Raw genomic sequence first — 22,236 nt, forward strand, 5'->3', positions numbered from 1 at the left:
TTCACATTATGAACCAGTCCCACACGAAGAAGAGGTCCCTTGGTATTACCTCCTGTAGATCTGTGGGGACAAATAGGGCCTTATGTAGTATCTGATAAGACCATCAGCAGGGCAGCACCAGCATGGGGAGTGAAGCCAGAATGTAGAATATCCTCAGTTCCCATAGTTGAAACACCTGATTCTCTACCCTGAAAAAAAAAAAGTACTCACTGGCACCATTTAAAAATAATAAACTCTTGATTGAAGAATCTAAACTAACACCTCACTTTACCTCTTCCTATCACTAACACAGGCAAAGAGAATGACTTGAGTGGGAGGGAAGGGAGGAGCTATATATACAGCTCTGCTGTGGTGCTCTTTGCCTCCTCCTGCTGACCAGGAGGCATAATTCCATAAGTAAGGATGAAATCCGTGGACTCGTCATATCTTGTAAAAGAAAAACTTAAATCATAAGCAGAAGAATCAAACTGAGACAGCTGCCTGAAGAACTTTTCTACCAAAGACTGCTTCAGAAGAAGCGAATACATCAAAACGGTAGAATTTAGTAAATATATGCAAAGAAGACCAAGTTGCTGCTTTGCAAATTTGATCAACCAAAGTTTCATTCTTAAAAGCCCAAGAAGTGGTGACTGAACGAGTAGAATGAGCTGTAATTCTCTGAGGCGAAGACTGTCCCGCCTCCAAATAAGCCTTATGAATCAAAAGCTTTAACTAAGATGCCAAAGAAATGGCAGACTTTCTGACCTTTCCTAGGACCAGAAAAAAACAACAAATAGACTAGAAGTCTTCCTGAAATCTTTAGTAGCTTCGACATAATATTTCAAAGCTCTTACAACATCCAAAGAATGTAAAGATCTTTCAAGAGTTTTCCTAGGATTAGGACACAAGGAAGGAACAACAATTTCCCTACTAATGTTGTTAGAATTCACAACCTTAGGAAGAAATGTAAACGAAGTCCGCAAAACAGCCTTATCCTGATGGAAAATCAGAAAAGGAGACTCACAAGAGAGAGCAGACAATTCAGAAACTTGTCTAGCTGAAGAGATAGCTAAAATAAACAACAATTTCCAAGAAAGTAGTTTAATATCCAAAGAATGCATATGCTCAAAAGGAGGAGCCTGCAAAGCCTTCAAACCCAAATTAAGACTCCAAGGAGGAGAGATTGCTTTAATAACAGGATTATACAAACCAAAGTCTGAACAAAACAGTGAATATCAGGAAGCTTAGCAATCTTTCTATGAAATAAAACAGAAAGAGCAGAGATTTGTCCTTTCAAAGTACTTGCAGACAAACCTTTATCTAAACCATCTTGAAGAAACTGTAAAATTCTAGGAATTCTAAAAGAATGCCAAGAGAATTTATGAGAAAAACACCATGAAATATAGGCTTTCCAAACCCGATAATAATCTTCCTTAAATTAGACTTAGGAGCCTGTAGAATAGTATTAATCATTGAGTCAGAGAAACCTCTATGACTAAGAACTAAGCGTTCAATTTCCTGATGGAAAAACTGCCCTTGAGACAGAAGGTCTGGCCTTAAAGGAAGTGGCCAAGGTTGGCAACTGGACATCCGGACAAGACCCGCATACCAAAACCTGTGAGGCCATGCTGGTGCTATCAGAAACAAATGTGATTGTTCCATTATGATCTTGGAGATCACCCTTGGAAGAAGAACTAAAGGCGGAAAAATGTAAGCAGGTTGGTAAAACCAAGGAACTGCTAACGCATCCACCATCTCTGAGGAAGCCTGGACCTGGAAAGGTACCTGGAAAGCTTCTTGTTTAGATGGGAAGTCATCAGATCTATTTCAGGAAGACCCCACATCTGTACAATCTGACAAAATACATCTGGATGGAGAGACCACTCCCCTGGATGTAAAGACTGACGACTAAGATAATCCGCTTCCCAATTGTCTATACCTGGAATATGTATCACAGAAAATGTCCGAGATACTTCTTTCATCGCTAAAGGACTGCGAGTCCCACCCTGATGATTGACATATGCCACAGTTGTGATATTGTCTGTCTGAAAATGAATAAATGATTCTCGCTTTAATAGAGGCCAAGCCTGAAGAGCCCTGAAAATAGCACAGAGTTCTAAAATATTGATTGGTAACCTCGCCTCTTGAGGATTCCAAACTCTTTGTGCTGTCAGAGACCCCCAGACAGCTCCCCAATCTGTGAGACTTGCATCTGTTGAAATCACAGTCCAGGAATAATCTGAATAATCTTGAATAATCTGATGATGGTCCAACCACCAGGACAGAGAGAGTATAATCCCTGCACCATTGATTCAGCATGCAAAGCAGCAAAGGTCTCATATAAAAACGAGCAAAGGGGATTGCGTCCGATGCTGCAGTCATGAGACCTAAAACTTCCATGCACATAGCCACTGAAGGGAATGATCGAGACTGAAGGTTTCGACGGGCAGAAACCAATTTCATTTGTCTCTTGTCTGTTAAAGACAGAGTCATGGACACTGAATCTATCTGGAAACCTAAAAAGGTGACCCTTGTCTGAGGAATCAAGAAACTCTTTGGTAACTTGATTCTCCAACCATATTTTTGAAGAAACAACACAAGCTGATTTGTGTGAGATTCTGCTAAATGAAAAGATTGAGCCAGTACCAAAATATCGTCCAAATAAGGAAACACCGCAATACCCTGCTCTTTGATTACAGATAGAAGGGCACAGAGAACCTACGAAAAGATTCTTGGAGCTGTCGCTAGGCCAAATGGAAGAGCAACAAATTGGTAAGGCTTGTCTAGAAAACATAATTTATGCTTACCTGATAAATTTATTTCTCTTGTAGTGTAGTCAGTCCACGGGTCATCCATTACTTATGGGATTATATCTCTTCCCCAACAGGAAGTTGCAAGAGGATCACCCAAGCAGAGCTGCTATATAGCTCCTCCCCTCACATGTCATATCCAGTCATTCGACCGGAACAAGACGAGAAAGGAGAAACCATAGGGTGCAGTGGTGACTGGAGTTTAATTAAAAATTTAGATCTGCCTTAAAAGACAGGGCGGGCTGTGGACTGACTACACTACAAGAGAAATAAATTTATCAGGTAAGCATAAATTATGTTTTCTCTTGTTAAGTGTAGTCAGTCCACGGGTCATCCATTACTTATGGGATACTAATACCAAAGCTAAAGTACACGGATGAAGGGAGGGACAAGGCAGGAACTTTAAACGGAGGGAACCACTGCCTGAAGTACCTTTCTCCCAAAAATAGCCTCCGAAGAAGCAAAAGTGTCAAATTTGTAAAACTTTGAAAAAGTGTGAAGTGAAGACCAAGTCGCAGCCTTGCAAATCTGTTCAACAGAAGCCTCATTTTTAAAGGCCCAGGTGGAAGCCACAGCTCTAGTAGAATGAGCTGTAATTCTTTCAGGAGGCTGCTGTCCAGCAGTCTCATAGGCTAAACGTATTATGCTACGAAGCCAAAAAGAGAGAGAGGTAGCCGAAGCCTTTTGACCTCTCCTCTGTCCAGAGTAAACGACAAACAGGGAAGAAGTTTGACGAAAATCTTTAGTTGCCTGCAAATAGAACTTCAGGGCACGGACTACGTCCAGATTATGCAAAAGTCGTTCCTTCTTTGAAGAAGGGTTAGGACACAATGATGGACACAATGATGGAACAACAATCTCTTGATTGATATTCCTGTTAGAAACTACCTTAGGTAAGAACCCAGGTTTAGTACGCAGAACTACCTTGTCTGAATGAAAAATCAGATAAGGAGAATCACAATGTAAGGCAGATAACTCAGAGACTCTTCGAGCCGAGGAAATAGCCATCAAAAACAGAACTTTCCAAGATAACAGCTTAATATCAATGGAATGAAGGGGTTCAAATGGAACGCCTTGCAGGACGTTAAGAACTAAGTTTAAGCTCCACGGCGGAGCAACAGTCTTAAACACAGGCTTAATCCTAGCCAAAGCCTGACAAAAAGCCTGAAATTTCTGCCAGACGCTTGTGTAGAAGAATAGACAGAGCAGAAATCTGTCCTTTTAACGAACTAGCGGATAAGCCCTTTTCTAAACCCTCTTGTAGAAAAGAGGAATCCTAACCTTACTCCATGAGTAACTCTTGGATTCACACCAATACAAATATTTACGCCATATCTTATGGTAAATTCTTCTGGTAACAGGTTTCCTAGCCTGTATTAAGGTATCAATAACCGACTCCGAGAAGCCACGCTTTGATAGAATCAAGCGTTCAATCTCCATGCAGTCAGCCTCAGAGAAATTAGATTTGGATGGTTGAAAGGACCCTGAATTAGAAGGTCCTGCCTCAGAGGCAGAGACCATGGTGGACAGGACGACATGTCCACTAGGTCTGCATACCAGGTCCTGCGTGGCCACGCAGGCGCTATCAGAATCACTGATGCTCCTATTTGATCTTGGCAATCAGTCGAGGCAGCAGCGGAAACGGTGGAAACACATAAGCCATCTTGAAAACCCAAGGGGCTGCTAGAGCATCTATCAGCGCCGCTCTCGGGTCCCTGGACCTGGATCCGTAATGAGGAAGCTTGGCGTTCTGGCGAGACGCCATGAGATCCAGATCTGGTTTGCCCCAACGATGAATCAGTTGAGCGAAGACCTCCGGATGAAGTTCCCACTCCCCCGGATGAAAAGTCTGGCGACTTAGAAAATCCGCCTCCCAGTTCTCCACGCCTGGGATGTAGATTGCTTACAGGTGGCAAGAGTGAGACTCTGCCCAGTGAATTATCTTTGAGACTTCCAACATCGCTAGGGAACTCCTGTTTCCCCCTTGATGATTGATGTAAGCCACAGTCGTGATGTTGTCCGACTGAAATCTGATGAACCTCAGAGTTGCTAACTGAGGCCAAGCTAGAAGAGCATTGAATATTGCTCTTAACTCCAGAATATTTATTGGGAGGAGTTTCTACTCCTGAGTCCATGATCCCTGAGCCTTCAGGGAATTCCAGACTGCGCCCCAACCTAGAAGGCTGGCGTCTGTTGTTACAATCGTCCAATCTGGCCTGCGAAAGGTCATCCCCTTGGACAGGTGGGGCCGAGAAAGCCACCATAGAAGAGAATCTCTGGTCTCTTGGTCCAGATTTAGTAGAGGGGACAAATCTGAATAATCCCCATTCCACTGACTTAGCATGCACAATTGCAACGGTCTGAGATGCAGTCGCGCAAATGGTACTATGTCCATTGCCGCTACCATTAAGCCGATTACTTCCATGCACTGAGCTACTGACGGGTGTGGAATGGAATGAAGGGCACGGCAAGCATTTAGAAGTTTTGATAACTTGGCCTCCGTCAGGTAAATTTTCATCTCTACAGAATCTATAAGAGTCCCTAGGAACTCTTGTGAGTGGTAATAGAGAACTCTTTTCCACGTTCACCTTCCACCCATGCGACCTCAGAAATGCCAGAACTATCTCTGTATTAGACTTGGCAGCTTGAAAACTTGACGCTTGTATCAGAATGTCGTCTAGGTACGGAGCCACCGCTATGCCTCGCGGTCTTAGTACCGCCAGAAGTGAGCCCAGAACCTTTGTAAAGATTCTTGGAGCCGTAGCTAACCCGAAGGGAAGAGCTACAAACTGGTAATGCCTGTCTAGGAAGGCAAATCTTAGGTACCGATAATGATCCTTGTGAATCGGTATGTGAAGGTAGGCATCCTTTAAGTCCACAGTGGTCATGTACTGACCCTCTTGGATCATGGGTAGGATGGTTCGAATAGTTTCCATTTTGAATGATGGAACTCTTAGGAATTTGTTTAGGATCTTTAAGTCCAAGATTGGTCTGAAGGTTCCCTCTTTCTTGGAAACCACAAACAGATTTGAATAGAATCTCTGCCCGTGTTCCGTCCGCGGAACTGGGTGGATCACCCCCATTAGTAAGAGGTCTTGTACACAGCGTAGAAACGCCTCTTTCTTTATTTGGTTTGCTGATAACCTTGAAAGATGAAATCTCCCTTGTGGAGGAGAAGCTTTGAAGTCCAGAAGATATCCCTGAGATATGATCTCCAACGCCCAGGGATCCTGGACATCTCTTGCCCAAGCCTGGCCGAAGAGAGATAGTCTGCCCCCCACTAGATCCGTTTCCGGATAGGGGGCCCTCTCTTCATGCTGTCTTAGGGGCAGCAGCAGGTTTTTTGGCCTGCTTGCCCTTGTTCCAGGACTGGTTAGTTTTCCAGCCCTGTCTGTAACGAGCAACAGCTCCTTCCTGTTTTGGAGCGGAGGAAGTTGATGCTGCTCCTGCCTTGAGGTTACGAAAGGCACGAAAATTAGACTGTTTGACCTTTGATTTGGCCCTGTCCTGAGGTAGAGCATGGCCCTTACCTCCTGTAATGTCAGCGATAATTTCTTTCAAGCTGGGCCCGAATAAGGTCTGCCCTTTGAAAGGAATATTAAGCAATTTAGATTTAGAAGTCACGTCAGCTGACCAGGATTTAAGCCATAGCGCTCTGGGCGCTTGGATGGCGAATCCGGAGTTCTTAGCCGTAAGTTTGGTTAAATGTACGACGGCATCAGAAACAAATGCGTTAGCTAGCTTAAGTGCTTTAAGCTTGTTCATAATTTCATCCAATGGAGCTGTGCGAATGGCCTCTTCCAGAGACTCAAACCAGAATGCCGCCGCAGCAGTGACAGGCGCAATGCATGCAAGGGGCTGTAAGATAAAACCTTGTTGAACAAACATTTTCTTAAGGTAACCTTCTAATTTTTTATCCATTGGATCTGAAAAGGCACAACTATCCTCCACCGGGATAGTGGTACGCTTAGCTAAAGTAGAAACCGCTCCCTCCACCTTAGGGACCGTCTGCCATAAGTCTCGTGTGGTGGGGTCTATAGGAAACATTTTCCTAAATATGGGAGGAGGGGAAAAAGGCACACCGGGTCTATCCCACTCCTTGCTAATAATCTCTGTAAGCCTTTTAGGTATAGGAAACACGTCAGTACACACCGGTACCGCATAGTATCTATCCAACCTACATAATTTTTCTGGAATTGCAACCGTGTTACAATCATTCAGAGCTGCCAATACCTCCCCTAGCAATATGCGGAGGTTCTCAAGCTTAAATTTAAAATTAGAAATCTCTGAATCCAGTCTCCCTGGATCAGATCCGTCACCCACAGAATGAAGCTCTCTGTCTTCATGTTCTGCAAATTGTGACGCAGTATCGGACATGGCTCTCACATCATCAGCGCGCTCTGTCCTTAACCCAGAGCTATCACACTTGCCTCTTAATTCTGGCAATTTAGATAATACTTCTGTCATAACAGTAGCCATGTCTTGCAAAGTGATTTGTAAGCGCCTCCCTGATGTACTTGGCGCCACAAAATCACGCACCTCCTGAGCGGGAGGCGAAGGTACTGACACGTGAGGAGAGTTAGTCGGCATAACTTCCCCCTCGTTGTCTGGTGATAATTTCTTTGCATGTAAAGACTGACTTTTATTTAAAGTTACATCAATGCATTTAGTACACAACCTTCTATGGGGCTCCACATTGGCCTTCATACATAGTGAACAAACAGATTCATCTGTGTCAGACATGTTTAAACAGACTAGCAATGAGACTAGCAAGCTTGGAAAATACTTTTCAAATAAATTTACAAGCAATATAAAAAACGCTACTGTGCCTTTAAGAAGCACAAAAAGCTGTCACAGTTGAAATAACCATGAACCAAATTAGTTATAGCAACCAAATTTTCACAGTAAATGTATTAAGTTAGCAAAGGATTGCACCCACCAGCAAATGGATGATTAACCCCTTAATACCCAAAAACGGATAACAATTTAATAATTAACGTTTTTATCACAGTCAAACACACTGTCACAGGTCTGCTGTGACTGATTACCTCCCTCAAAATGAATTTTGAAGACCCCTGAGATCTCTAGAGACGTCCTGGATCATGGAGGATGAAGTAGGAAGATTGTGACTGAATTTTTACTGCGCAAAAAAGCGCTAAAATAGGCCCCTCCCACTCATATTACAACAGTGGGGAAGCTCAGTTAACTGTTTCTATGCAGAAACCAAAGTTAGCCATGTGGTAAAAATCATGCCCCAATAAGTTTTATCACCAAGTACCTTACAAAAAACGATTAACATGCCAGTAAACGTTTGAACATACATTTTAAAAGTTATGAAGTGTTATTAATAAGCCTGCTACCAGTCGCTTTTACTGCAGTTAAGGCTCACACATTACTTCAGTATTAACAGTATTTTCTGAGTCAAATTCCATTCCCTAGAAAAATACTTCAGTGTACACACACTCCTCAGCCTAATACCAGTCGCTACCACTGCATTTAAGGCTGAACTTACATTACATTGGTATCAGCAGTAATTTCTCAGTCAATTCCATTGCTTAGAAAAATAATTTACTACACATACCTCGTTTGCAGGGGGACCCTGCATGCTATTCCCCTTTTCTGAAGTTACCTCACTCCTCAGAATGTGCGAGAACAGCCAGTGGATCTTAGTTACGTCTGCTAAGATCATAGAAAACGCAGGCAGATTGTTCTTCTAATGCTGCCTGAGAAACAAACAGCACACTCCGGTGCCATTTAAAATAACAAACTTTTGATTGAAGAAATAAACTAAGTTTAAAAACACCACAGACCTCTCACAACGACCTATCTTTAGTTAGCTTGCAAGAGAATGACTGGATATGACATGTGAGGGGAGGAGCTATATAGCAGCTCTGCTTGGGTGATCCTCTTGCAACTTCCTGTTGGGGAAGAGATATAATCCCATAAGTAATGGATAACCCGTGGACTGACTACACTTAACAAGAGAAAAGAGAATCTCAGAAACTGATAGTGGTCTGGATGAATCGGAATGTGAAGATACGCATCCTGTAAGTCTATTGAGGCCATGTAATGACCTTGCTGAACAAAAGGCAGAATAGTCCTTATAGTCACCATTTCGAAAGTTGGGACCCTTACAAATTGATTCAAAAACTTCAGATCCAGAACTGGTCTAAAAGAAATTTCCTTCTTCGAGACAATGAATAGAATTGAATAAAAACCCAGACCCTGTTCCAGAAGTAGAACTGGTACAATTACCTCTGAAAGCTCTAGATCTGAAACACACTTCAGAAAAGCCTGAGCTTTAACAGGATTTGTTGGAATGTGAGAGAGAAAAAAAATCTTCTCACAGGAAATCTTCTGAAACCTATTCAATACGCCTGAGAGACAATATTCTGAATCCAATGATTCTGAATGTAACCTGCCCAAACGTCTTGAAATAATGTCAATCTGCCCTCCACCAGCAGAACTGGATCAAAGGCCGCACCTTCATGCAGTCTTGGGGGCTGATTTTTTTTTCTAATAAGGCTTGGATTTATTCCAACTCGAAGATGGCTTCCAATTGGAGCCAGAGTCCTTAGGAGAAGGAGTGGTTTTCTGTTCTCTATTCTGACTAAAGGAACGAAACGATTAGAAGCTTTGGATTAATCCTTGACTTTTTACATTGGGCAAAATAACTCCCTTCCCCCCAGAGCCGGACAGATAGCTCAGCATGCTAAGGCAGTGCATGCTAAGGCACTGTGGCTGAGCTCTGTAGCAACCCAAGGGTTGCAGGTTCGATCCCCGGTGAGGTCCACTCAGCCTTTCATCCTTCCGAGGTCGAGCAATTGGGCAGTGCTTTGAGACCCTTATGGGTGATTAGCTGCACTTTACAAGTACCCAATACATACATACATACATACAGTAATAGTAGAAATAATAGAATCCAACTGTTAACCAAACAAATTATTACCCTGGAATGATAGAGATAGTAACCTAGATTTAGATACCATTTCAGCATTCCATGATTTGAGCCATAAAGTTCTTCTAGCTAAAATAGCCAAAGACATAGATTTAACATCAATCTTGATGATATAAAAAATAGCATCACAGATAAAATGATTAGCATGTTTGAAGCAAACAAACAATGCTATGCAAATCAGAATCTTTTTCCCGATGTGCTAAGCTATCCAACCAAAAAGTTGATGCAGCCGCAACATCAGCCATAGAAATAGCCTTCTGTATCGCATCAGCAATATAATTTTTCATATCAATAGGGGTATTATGTACATTAGATGTTGAGGGAACAACAGGTACTGTACTAGCACTAATAGAAACTTTTTCTGTATGCAAAAGCTTATCATGACAACTTTTACATACTACAGCTGGAGATATAATCTCCACTATTTTACAACAGATACACTTAGCTTTGGTAGAACTGTGTTCAGACAGCATGGTTCCTACAGCAGCTTCTGAGACAGGATCAGATTGAGACATCTTGTAAAAAGTAAAAGAAAAAATAACATTTAAACAGAAATATCTTATTTCCACATATAGCAGTTTCAGGAATGGCAAAAAATGCAAATGCTAAAATTGACAAAAAAGCAAATAGCATAACCCTCTGAGCATAAAGAAGGCAAGGAGCATATATGAAGTGGGGTAAAATAAAATAAAACATTTTGGCATCATCAAACATCCGGAAATGACACAATTTGCATCATAACAAACACAACTTTGCGCCAAACAATCTGGCGTCAACTAAGACGCAGGAAATGATGAACTTGTGTCATCATAGACACACATTTGCGCCTAAAGATTCTCGCGCCAAGAATGACGCAATAAAGAACAGCATTTTGCGCCCTTGTGAGCCTAATTTGCCCGCAAGTTTTAAAAGAAAAAAAAAAACAAGTCAAATTGGAAAAAAGGCTATACCCCAGGTAAGACAAACTTCCTAAAACATGATTCCCATAATGAAACTGCCAGACTGCAAAGGGAAATACACATAGACCTGACTCATGGCAAACATAAGTAAAATACATATATTTAAAACTTTATATAAAGCGCCAACCATAGCTGAGAGTCTCTTAAATAATGATACATACTTACCGAGACACCCATCCACATTTAGCAGATAGCCAAACTAGTACTAAAAACTATCAGCAGACATAATGGAATAAGAGTATATCGTCAATCTGAAAAGGGAGGTAGGAGATGAATCCCTATGACCGATAACAGATATCCCTTTAACAGATTTTCTGTGAGAAAAACCATTAAAAAATCAATAGGCGATACTCCCTTCACATCCCTCTGACAAACACTGTACTCTGAGAGGAATTGGGCTTCAAAATGCTTAGAAGCGCTTATCATAGAAATCAAGCACAAACTTACTTCACCATCTCCATAGGAGGCAAAGTTTGTAAAACTGAATTGTGGGTGTGGTGAGAGGTGTATTGATAGGCATTTTGAGGTTTGGGAAACTATGCCCCTCCTGGTAGGATTGTATATCCCATACGTCACTAGCTCATGGACTCTTGCCAATTACATGAAAGAAATTGTATGTTCTATCACAGTGATAGCGAACCTTCATGGATGTTTGAGAACTACATTTCCCATGATGCCTAGGCAGTTGAGCATCTTGGGATATCTAGTTCTGAAACATCTGGAGTGTCAAGGTCCACCATCACTGCTCTAAAAGAATTATGAAAAGGAAACAATGTGGGTTTCATGTTACTTTAAAGGGACAGTCTAGTCAAAATCTTTAAAAGGTTAAAAAATGTTTAATTTTAATTGCTGAAAAAGAATATAATTTCCTCTTCAGAGTAGGTCTCCTATTTTAAAGAGGAGCTCTGGTGAAGCTCTACATTATCATACTGGGTGCCGCCATCTTGCACCATGTGACAGAAGTAGTGAACATTCACAGATCATTGATGTTGGCAGATTTTTCACAGCGTGGTAGGTTTCCATTTTTCAGCTAGTTTTATACACAGATTAAAGTTATATAACTATATAAAAAAGGCCATATGAATAATAGAGAAATGCAGCCATTGCAAAACTCTAGAGCAATATCAAGTGCACAATATGGTTTGTCAAAAATTACGGAAATGCTACTGCTTCTATAACACAGCACAAAAATAACAAAGCTCTAAGATGGCAGTGCCCAATATGAAGATGTGGAGATTGACCAACTGGCACCTGTAAATGATTAAAGGGACAGTCAACCCAACACTTTTTATTGCAGGAATTGAAATGTTTTTATTTTAAAATCATCAATATACATGTGCTAAGACATTTTTATCCATTAGGTTCTAAACGAATATTAAATATTTAATGATTTCCAAGCCCTTTTGCTATATTTATTATGCATGCCCTGTTACGAAGGGCAAACTGGGTGCCAGGTTTGTGAAGAGGCACATATGCGTGCTCAAGCGCAATTCATTACCCCAGACTCCATGGGCAAAAACATAAATTATGCTTACCAGATAATTTAATTTCCTTCTGTATAAGGAGAGTCCACAACTTCATTCCTTACTGTTGGGAAATACTGAACCTGGCCACCAGGAGGAGGCAAACGCACCCCAGCCAAAGGCTTAAATACCTCTACCACTTCCCCCATCCCCCAGTCATTCTGCCGAGGGAACAAGTAACAGTAGTAGAAATATCAGGGTAAAAAAGGTGCCAGAAGAAAACACATAATTTAGGCGGCCACCCATTGGAGAAACACGGGCTGGAGCCATGGACTCTCCTTATACAAAGGGAAATGAAATTATCTGGTAAGCATAATTTATGTTTTGCTTCTTAATATAAGGAGAGTCCACGGCTTCATTCCCTACTGTTGGGAAACTTATACCCAAGCTCTAGAGGACACTGAATGATAACAGGAGGGACAAAAATAGAAGCGAACCCTAATCTGAGGGCACCACAGCCTGCAAAAACCCTTCTCCTGAAGGCTGCTTTAGCTGAAGCAAAAAAATTAAACTTGTAGAATTTAGAAAAAGTGTGTAAGGAGGACCAGGTAGCCGCGATCCATAGAGGCCTCATTCTTCAAGAGGAAGCCACTGCTCTAGTAGAATGAGCCGTAATTCTCTGTGGAGGTCTATGTCATGCTGTTTCATAAACTAAGCGGATAAGACTCCTCAACCAAAAAGATAAGGAAGTTGAAGAAACCTTCTGACCCTTACGCTTCCCAGAATATGCCACAAACAAGGAAGAGGTTTGTCTAAAATCCTAAGTACCCTGAAGGTAAAACTTCAAGGCACGAACCACGTCCAAATTATGAAGTAAACGTTCCTTCGAAGAAGGATTAGGACACAAAGAATGGACCACAATCTTTTGATTGATGTTGCGGTCTGACACAACTTTAGGGAGAAACCCTAACTTAGTACGTAGGACAGCCTTATTCCGAATGGAAAACCAGATAAGGAGGCTCACATTGCAAGGCGGCAATCACAGATACTCTGTGCGCCGAAGCAATAGCCAGAAGAAAGAGAACTTTCCAGGACAACAACTTAATACCAATTTCATGCATAGGCTCAAACGATTGCAAAACTTTAAGAACCAGATTCAAACTCCAAGGGGGAGCCGAAGATCTGAACACAGGTCTGATCCTAATCAGAGCCTTAACAAAAGACTGAACATCTGGAAGCTCAGAGAGCCTCTTGTGCAGTAAAACAGACGAGGCCGAAATCTGTCCCCTCAGGGAACTGGCCGAAAGACCCTTCTCCAGACCATCCTGGAGTAACAGCAGAATCCTGGCAACCTTAACCTTATGCCAAGAAAATCCACGCTCTTCACACCAGAATAAGTAGGTTCTCCACACCTTATGATAGATGCGACGAGTAACCGGCTTACAAGCTTGGATGAGAGCAGCAATAACTCTCTCAGAACAACCTCTATTGGCTAGGACTAAGCATTCAATCTCCACGTAGTCAGCCTCAGAGAATCTAGATTTTGATCAACAAAAGGACCTTGTTCCAGCAGATCCCTGCAACAAGGTAACTTCCATTGAGGAGAATATGACATCCTCACTAAGTCCGCGAACCACGTACTTCGCGGCCACGATGGAGCAATCAGTATTACCGACACCTGCTCCTGCTTGATACAGCCACTACCCGAGGAAGGAGTGGTAACGGTGGAAAAAAGTAGATTAGATTAAACCTCCAAGGCACTGCTAATGCATCTATTAGCTCCGCCTGAGGATCCCTGGACCTCGACCCATATCTTGTCCGGAGGGCAAGACATGCCAAAGCTAGCTTGCACCATCTCTGGTCGGTTAGAAATATCCTCATGGATATTGAATCTATTTTAGTACCCAGGAATTCTACCCTGGTGCTTGGAATGAGAGAACTCTTCTCTAAGTTTATCTTCCATCCATGTGATAGAAGAAGAGAGAGAAGAGATAACAAATGGTCCTCTGCTAGACGAAAGGATGGTCCTTGAACCAGAATGTCGTCCAAGTAGGGAGCTACAGCTATACCTTGGGTTCTGGCGACGGCCAGGAGAGCTCCTAGAACCTTTGTAAAGATTCTTGGGGCCGTAACTAGACCAAACGTAAGTGCAATAATCTGGAAGTGCTGCTCTTGGTTTGCTCGGTCTTAGAGGACGACTGCTGACGTTGGGACTTTTCAGAAGGAAAATTAGATCCTTGTCCCTTAGATTTGTTCTTTTTATCCTGCGGTAGATAGGCACCCTTGCCCCCTGTAACCGTGGAGATAATGGAGTCCAGGCCTGGACCAAATAAAATGTTTCCCTTAAAGGGAAAGAAGTCTAGACTTAGAAGTCATGTCCGCAGACTAGGACTTCAGCCAGAGTGAACAACGTGTCTGCACTGAGAAACCAGATATTTTAGCATTCAGGCGAATAATCTGCATGTTTGCTTTACAAACAAAAGAATTAGCAATTCTCAAAGCCTTAATTCTTTCTTGGATAACGTTGAGGGGACCCTCCACCTCGATCAATTCTGCTAAGGAGTCGCACCAGTAGGCCGCAGCTCCAGCAACAGCCGCTGCCGGTTGAAATAAATATCTGTATGCTGAAATTATTTCCTGATACAAAAGTTTCCATTTTCTTATCCATCAGCTCTCTGAAAGACGAGCTATCCTCAAGAGGGATAGTAGTACGCTTAGCTAATGTGGAGATAGCACCATCCACTTTAGGGATGGTACCCCACAATTCCAGCTGAGAGTCCAGGAATAATTTTTTAAAGGCAGACGAAGGGGAAAAGGAGGATCCAATTCTATCCCATTCGCTACCCTGTCCTCGTACACTCTGTCTAATTTAGGGATCCAAGGTTCATCAGGCAACTTGGCCTCTGGAACCTCTAATGTCTATAGAACCTCCTTTAGAAGAAAACATAGGTGTTCAATTTTAAATCTAAAGGCTGGCTCCTCCGCAGCCGGTGGCCTAGAGGTAGCAGACTCCGATCCAGAAATTTCACCCTCTGAAGACTCAGAGTGTGACCCAACCTGGGATACTTGAAAAGCAGACAAATCAAGTAAATCACTGGATGTCCCCTGGACCGGAGAGCTATGTTTAAACTTTAGCAGAGCAAGGTAGAGCACTAAGGGTTTCAGACACCGCCGTCTTTAACTGCACGGGAACAGAAGGCGGCCCCTTCGAAGGGCACCACAGCCTGAAACAACCCAACACCCTACAAAAAAACTAACACTGAGAACAAGGGGTTAAAACCTGAAAGGACCTAGTAACTGCCCATCAGTTAAATAACCTACAAGGCTGAGCTAGAGACCATTCAGATCCCTACATCCATTGAGCACAAAAAGCCCCCAAGGAGCCAAGTCCTGTGGGACTTCCGAGCACCCAAAAACTAACCCCCGACCTGAAGGAAGAACCTTCACCTACCCCCGGGGGGGACGGGGGTTCGGGGAAACGGAGGGCCCAGAAGAATCTAAAGGACCACCGACTAAGGAAAAACCTCAACACGACTAAAGCGAACCCGAGGTTGCGAAAGACAACCACCCAGAGGAGAACTCCCAAGGAGGATCAGGACTAGAGATCAACACTACACCGAAAGGTGCAATCCCAAGAACCCTAAAGGTCTGTCCTCAGATCTCTGACCTGACAACACCCTACGAGCCACGAGCTTCCCCTGTACTCTGGTTTAGCAACACAGACCAGAGAGGGAACCTCTCTAACCCGAAGCAATTCGGATCTTGCAGACAAGGATGATTATCCTATCAGAGAAAAAGGCTAGCACATGAAAATACGTAGCCCTCTCTGAAAAAAAGAACTCGCAAACTCAGCCTCAAGACAGCAAAGCTGACCCTAAGTCAACATGGGAGACCATCCCACAGAGAATGTCAAAATATTGACAATTCTCGTCTAGGATACCAGAGCCTAGAAGAACGTCCCACACCAGCAGCCTATGCAACCAGTGGAGGACAGTGACCCCCCCCCCCCCACCGTAGGCAGGAACAAGGTCAGAGAGCTGCCACAGTAGGATTCGAACTTCCAACCCTCAGCTATTAGACTGGGAGATAACCCATAGGCCACTTAGACCTGCAGTAACTGGAGCACACGGTCAAAACTCAACAGAGCTGCCAGAACCCCAACCCACGGGAGAACAACTCTGGCTGGCATCTAAAACGGAGAGCTCAGGATCCAGAACACCTACGCAGCCCTCTTCCTAAGAAGGACCACTCCCAAACAAGGGAGATAGGACACTGAACTAAAGCATCCCAGTACCAGAATCCAGCCCCAGGACCTCTCGCACGCAAGGAGGGCAGAAACCTTAGAAACGAGAAGAGAAGGACATATGAGGCCTCAAGGAAACAGTACCCCTTCAAAGACCTCCCTGAAGGGTGTTAAACGCAAAGGAACCGCTTCCCCAGCCATAGACTAGGCGAAGAGAAGGAAGAAATGGTAAAAACCATAGATAAGATACTGACAGCTCAGGTGAAAACAACGACTACGAGCCCACATCAAGGTGCAACAGTTGTCCCCTGACAACAACCGTAGATTCTCGGCTGAGAGACAGCAAAACTAGCCCAACTCGTCCCTGGAAGGACAAGCGGAGGTTGCAAACCTCCAGGCATGAACCTTAAACAGCATGGGAACACACATTAAGGTGTAAAGAGCTGCAGCTGGTTTCCTAGGAACGATCCAGAACCGGATCCGAAATAACAGACAAGGACATGGCCATAAGCCAGACTCCCAGGACCCGAAATTGGTTGAAGTATTAACCCCCTGAAGACCATCCAGTGATCTCAAAAGAGATAGTGACCAAAGAGTCTAAGGAGACACCCTAACATGTCAAGGAAGAGGGCAACCAGTACCCGAAGGTGCCACCTGATCCTGGACCCCTTGCTGAAACCCATGGAGTAATATTTCTTAGAAAGTGGAAGGGAACAACCCCCTCTACCGACCACGGGGCACAAGGGACAGACACCAAACCAGTCCGTAGGATGAAAAGATGACAATATCTTCAAAGATCCTTGCAGGATCAGTCTCCCAGAAATCTTGTACCTCAAAGAAAACTACATGGGAGCCTCACAACTCCGGGCAGACGAGTCGACCAAGGGAGAAAACCGGGAAAAACAAAGGGGAAACCCCCCTGACCCCTGATAAAAGAGTGAAACATATTAAAGAAGAAAGTAAAAGGAGCAAACCAAAACTTCCAAACCCAGATGACCCAACCCCCAAGAAGGGGTTAAGTAGCCCTGGTAACCTACGAGAGGTGCCAGACACTAGTCACAAAATTTAGACATCCAGAGCTACCAAGAGGGAAAACGAAAAACGCTATCCAACTTGTACCCCAGACACCTAGAGGTCATCCAACCTCCAAACCCGTTGGGAATGGAGAAACTCAGTCCCTCAGCCAAAGGCTTCTCACAATGAGCCTCAGCAGGCTCCGATTCTGGGACCCCCTAAAAAGTAGCACATGAGGATGTATTTAAACTCCTATATTGAGCCAAGTAATCAGGCACGCTACCACAGGAAAAAAACCCTCAAAAAAGGTAGAAAACCCGGAGGTGGAACCTTGCTAGGCATGGTAGTTATCCCCTAGGCCACTTAGTCCTGCTAAGCAGCCCTCCGTCTTTTAACAAGGAGGCAACAAGAAAACACAAACACCTATCAAAGTGAACTCAGCACCTGACAGGGTAACCAGTATACCAGCACCACGTGGATGACATGAACCATAAAGGAACAGCATCTAGTGCCCGACCAGGATCGACCTGGCACAAGAACATTCTGAAACTGTCCCCAGTCCAAGGAAAATTCCCGAAGGGATCGATAACATGAACAATAAACATAACTATGTATTATATAGTACTGCACAACTTCCGAAGAAGTGCTCACGCGTCCACAAAATTGCCAGTATCAGTTCCAGAGATAGAAACGTTCAAAACCAGAACTATAACAAACATGAGCTTCTTAAACAAATTAAACACATTCTAACCAGATCAAAATAAAATAAAAAAGGCAGCACCCGCGGGTGAACGCCCAAGGAGAATGGGCACGCCAATGGAACCAGCCAATTATAGGCCCAAAACTCCTAAGCTCTGGAACAGATACAATAAAAGAAGAAGGCGGCGACGTGAAGGAGATTGACTTCATCCCCCAACGTCAAACCTAGTTTGCACTCCGGCACAGAAGACTAAGGATCCCTCGGCCCAGCAGGACCTGAATCCTCCAGCACCGCCAAAACATGCCTCAGTAGGACACAAAGGCGTGTCAGTCTATAACGGAAGGCAAAATGTTCCCTCGCCGGATCGATGGACGACCCCGGCCCGAGGAAGGGACCTCTGAAGCCTCAGAGGCCATTGCTTCCTCAGAAGGTCGAACTGACTCATGCGATCTCACGCTTGACGCACCCTGGTTAACAGAACACTTCTCTTGGGAGATATAAATGCGCCAGCACCATAGATATGGCCATGCGGAACCGTGCCGTAACCTCTGGAGGAAACAAGCCGCCTTCTGGGTAACGGCTCTAGGGACACCCGTTTACGTAGCAAAAGAATATTCTGGGACACGCGCCTTACTGGACATGGAATCCTCAGGGGCGGATGGCTCAACGCACTCTATGCTCCCTGAATCAGGGGAAGAGAGTACTCTAGTACGGCAATCGGAACATAACTGTTGGGCATGGATAACCGGGCCATTTCATACTCCTCACAAGACGTATACTCCAAATCGGAGATGTCCGTCTCTAAAAAAATCAGAATCCTCCATAACTTGGAGATTGCAAATATTAACTTGGAGATTGCAAATATGGACAAAAGCTAAACGGCACCTTACACCCCCAATGGCTGGGTCACTCACCACCTCCTGTGAACCAGACTACCAGCGAACAGACTCGCTCTGTCATCACTCAATCAAAGTATGGAAATGGAAATACATGACCACACCCGGTCATGCGGTGCACTGTGTAAGCTTAGCAAAAAAAGGTGCAATCTGATGATAGGCCGTTATGTTCCGAATAGCCCTGAGCCCAAGTATCACTACACATTTAGCAGACAGAATCACATAACAAACATGATTAAAGTCCCCCCTGTTCAATAACCTCACACAGGAGATATTAACCCTTGATTCCATAAGATAAAATGAGTCCCACTGGGACCCTGACTTCTTTCATTAACATTACATTCCCATATTGAAATAAAATGAAACGATCTTACCAGAATCTATGCTGTGGAACAGGAACACGGCCCTTCAAGTGTGACAGATAGTAGAATCACTTCTGACATTGACTTGAGAGAGTAGAGGCAGGCAGCAAACTCGTCAACGCTAATTGCCAAGGAGCTGTTAACATGAGTCGGGATGGTTTTGCAGTGACGACACACCCTGCATCTCTGGACTCTAACTTTCATCCATGCTTTCACTGAGAGGCTGACAGGATTACTTAAAACTCCAGTCCCATTCCGAAGAGTACTACCCTCCATAAGAGACTATCTTCAACTTCTGACACTTCTCTGCCAACCTCCTGTGACAAAAGGCAAAGAATGACTGGGGTATGAGGGACGTGGGGGAGGTATTTAAGCCTTTGGCTGGGGTGTCTTTGCCTCCTCCTGGTGGCCAGGTTCTTATTTCTCAAAAGTAATGAATGCAGCTGTGGACTCTTCCGGTTTAAGAAGAAAAACTGCACATGCAAAGGGGAGCGAGCCTGAATAGCCGTGATTATACAAATCAGTAATTGACCAAAGCCAATCACATAACTTGAATTAAAGTAGGCTGCGCACAGATTTCAAAGTAACACACTACTCACCTGTAGTAAACTTCTTGTCTTTCTTGCAGTAGAAATCCTTATAGGAAGACATAACAACGGGTATTACTGGCACCTATGATAGAAAGGCTGGTTAGTAAAAAAGAAAATTTATGCTTACCTGATAAATTTGTTTCCTCTTGGACATGACAAGTCCACGGATCATCTTCATTACTTATGGGATATTCATCTCCTGGTCAGCAGGAGGAGGCAAAGAGCACCACAGCAGAGCTGTTAAATAGCTCCTCCCTTCCCTCTCACTCCAGTCATTCGACCGAAGTTAGGAAGAGAAAGGAAAAGCCAAGGTGCAGAGGTGACTGAAGTTTACAATAAAAACATCCTGTCTTCAAAGAACAGGGCGGCCCGCGGACTCGTCATGTCCAAGAGGAAACAAATTTATCAGGTAAGCATAAATTTTCTTTTCCTCTTAAGGATATGACGAGTCCACGGATCATCTTCATTACTTATGGGATACAATACCAAAGCTTAGAGGACACAGATGATACGGGAGGGACAAGACAGGATACCTAAACAAAAGGCACCACTGCTTGAAGAACCTTTCTCCCAAAAGCCGCCTCAGCTGAGGCAAAAGTATCAAATTTATAGAATTTAGAAAAAATGTGCAGAGAGGACCAAGTAGCAGCCTTACAAATCTGTTCAATTGATGCTTCATTCTTGAATGCCCATGAAGAAGCCACGGCCCTAGTAGAATGAGCCATAATCCTCTCATGAGGCTGCTTCCCAGAGGTCTCATAAGCAAAGCGAATGATACTCTTCAGCCAAAGAGAAAACAAAGTAGCGGTAGCCTTCTGACCCTTTCCTTTTCCGGAGAAAACAATAAACAAAGAAGAAGAAGAAGACTGCCGAAAATCCTTTGTCGTCTGCAAATAAAACCTTAAAGCATGAACCACATCAAAATTGTTCAGAAGACGTTCCTTCTGAGAAGAAGGATTAGGACATAAATAAGGTACCACAATTTCCTGATTAATGTTTCGATCAGAAAACTACTGTAGGAAGAAAACCTAAGTTAGTACGCAAAACTACCTTATCAGCATGAAAAATAAAATAAGATAAGGAGAAGATCACTGCAAAGCCGAGAGTTCGGACACTCTGCGAACAAAAGAAATGGCAACAATGAATAAAACTTTCCAAGATAGTAACTTAATATCTAAGGAATGCATAGGTTCAAACTGAACCCCTTGAAGAACATCGAGAACCAAATTAAGACTCCATGGAGGAGCAATAGGCTTAAACACAGGCCTGATCCTGACCAGAGCCTGACAGAAAGACTGAACATCTGCCAGACGTTTATGTAACAAAATAGACAAGGCTAAAATCTGACCCTTTAAGGAACTTGTCAACAAACCCTTCACCAAACCCTCTTGAAGGCTAAAATTCTCGGAATCCTAACTCTACTCCATGCCCTTAGATTCGCACCAATAAATATATTTACGCCATATCTGATGGTAAAACTTTCTAGTTACCGGCTTACGAGCCTGAACCAAGGTCTCTATGACCACATCAGAAAAACCTTGTTTTGACAAAATTAAACGTTCAATCTCCAAGCAGTCAGACTTTGAATGAGAAGGTCCTTCCTCAACGGAAGTCTCCAGGGTGGCAGAGACGACATGTCTACCAGGTCCGCATACCAAGTCCTGCGAGGCCAGGGAGGAGTAATGAGGATCACTGGAGCCCTCTCCAGTTTGATTCGAGCAACGACCCGAGGAAGAAGCGCAAATGGAGGAAAACAGGTATGCAAGCTTGAAGGACCAAGGAACCGCCAGAGCATCTATCAGTTCCGCCTGCGGATCCCTGGACCTCGACCTGTACCTCGAGAGCTTGGCATTCTGCCAAGATGCCATGAGATTTAACTCCGGTTGACCCCATTTGAGGATTAGACTTGAGAACACTTCCGGATGAAGTTCCCACTCACCCGGATAGAAAGCCTGTCTGCTCAGAAAATCCGCCTCCCAGATGTCCACCCCTGGGATGTGGATTGCTGACAGGTGACAAGAGTGAGTTTCCGCCCACTGAATTATCTTGGTCACTTCGGACATCGCCAAGGAACTCCTCGTTCCTCCCTGATGATTGATGTAAGCTACAGTCATATTGTCCGACTGGAATCTGATGAACTGGGCCGAGGCTAACTGAGGCCAGGCCAGGCCAGAAGAGCATTGAAAATTGCTCTCAATTCCAGAATGTTGATAGGAAGTAGAGACTCCGAACGAGTCCACACTCCCTGAGCCTTCAAAGAAC

General features: G+C 43.8%; 1 protein-coding gene across 5 annotated transcripts in view; it reads right to left on the reverse strand.

Moving 5' to 3' along the window:
- Nucleotides 1-22,236, reverse strand: part of AGPAT1 (1-acylglycerol-3-phosphate O-acyltransferase 1) — a 155,397-nt gene that overhangs the window by 12,864 nt on the left and 120,297 nt on the right. For all 5 annotated transcript variants that reach the window (XM_053721998.1, XM_053722000.1, XM_053721999.1 and 2 more), the window contains one exon: nt 19,984-20,056. In XM_053721998.1, coding sequence (XP_053577973.1) covers nt 19,984-20,056 — 73 coding nt within the window. The remainder of the gene's footprint in view (nt 1-19,983; nt 20,057-22,236) is intronic.

Source organism: Bombina bombina, chromosome 7, assembly GCF_027579735.1.
Source record: "Bombina bombina isolate aBomBom1 chromosome 7, aBomBom1.pri, whole genome shotgun sequence".
NCBI classification, from domain to species: domain Eukaryota; kingdom Metazoa; phylum Chordata; class Amphibia; order Anura; family Bombinatoridae; genus Bombina; species Bombina bombina.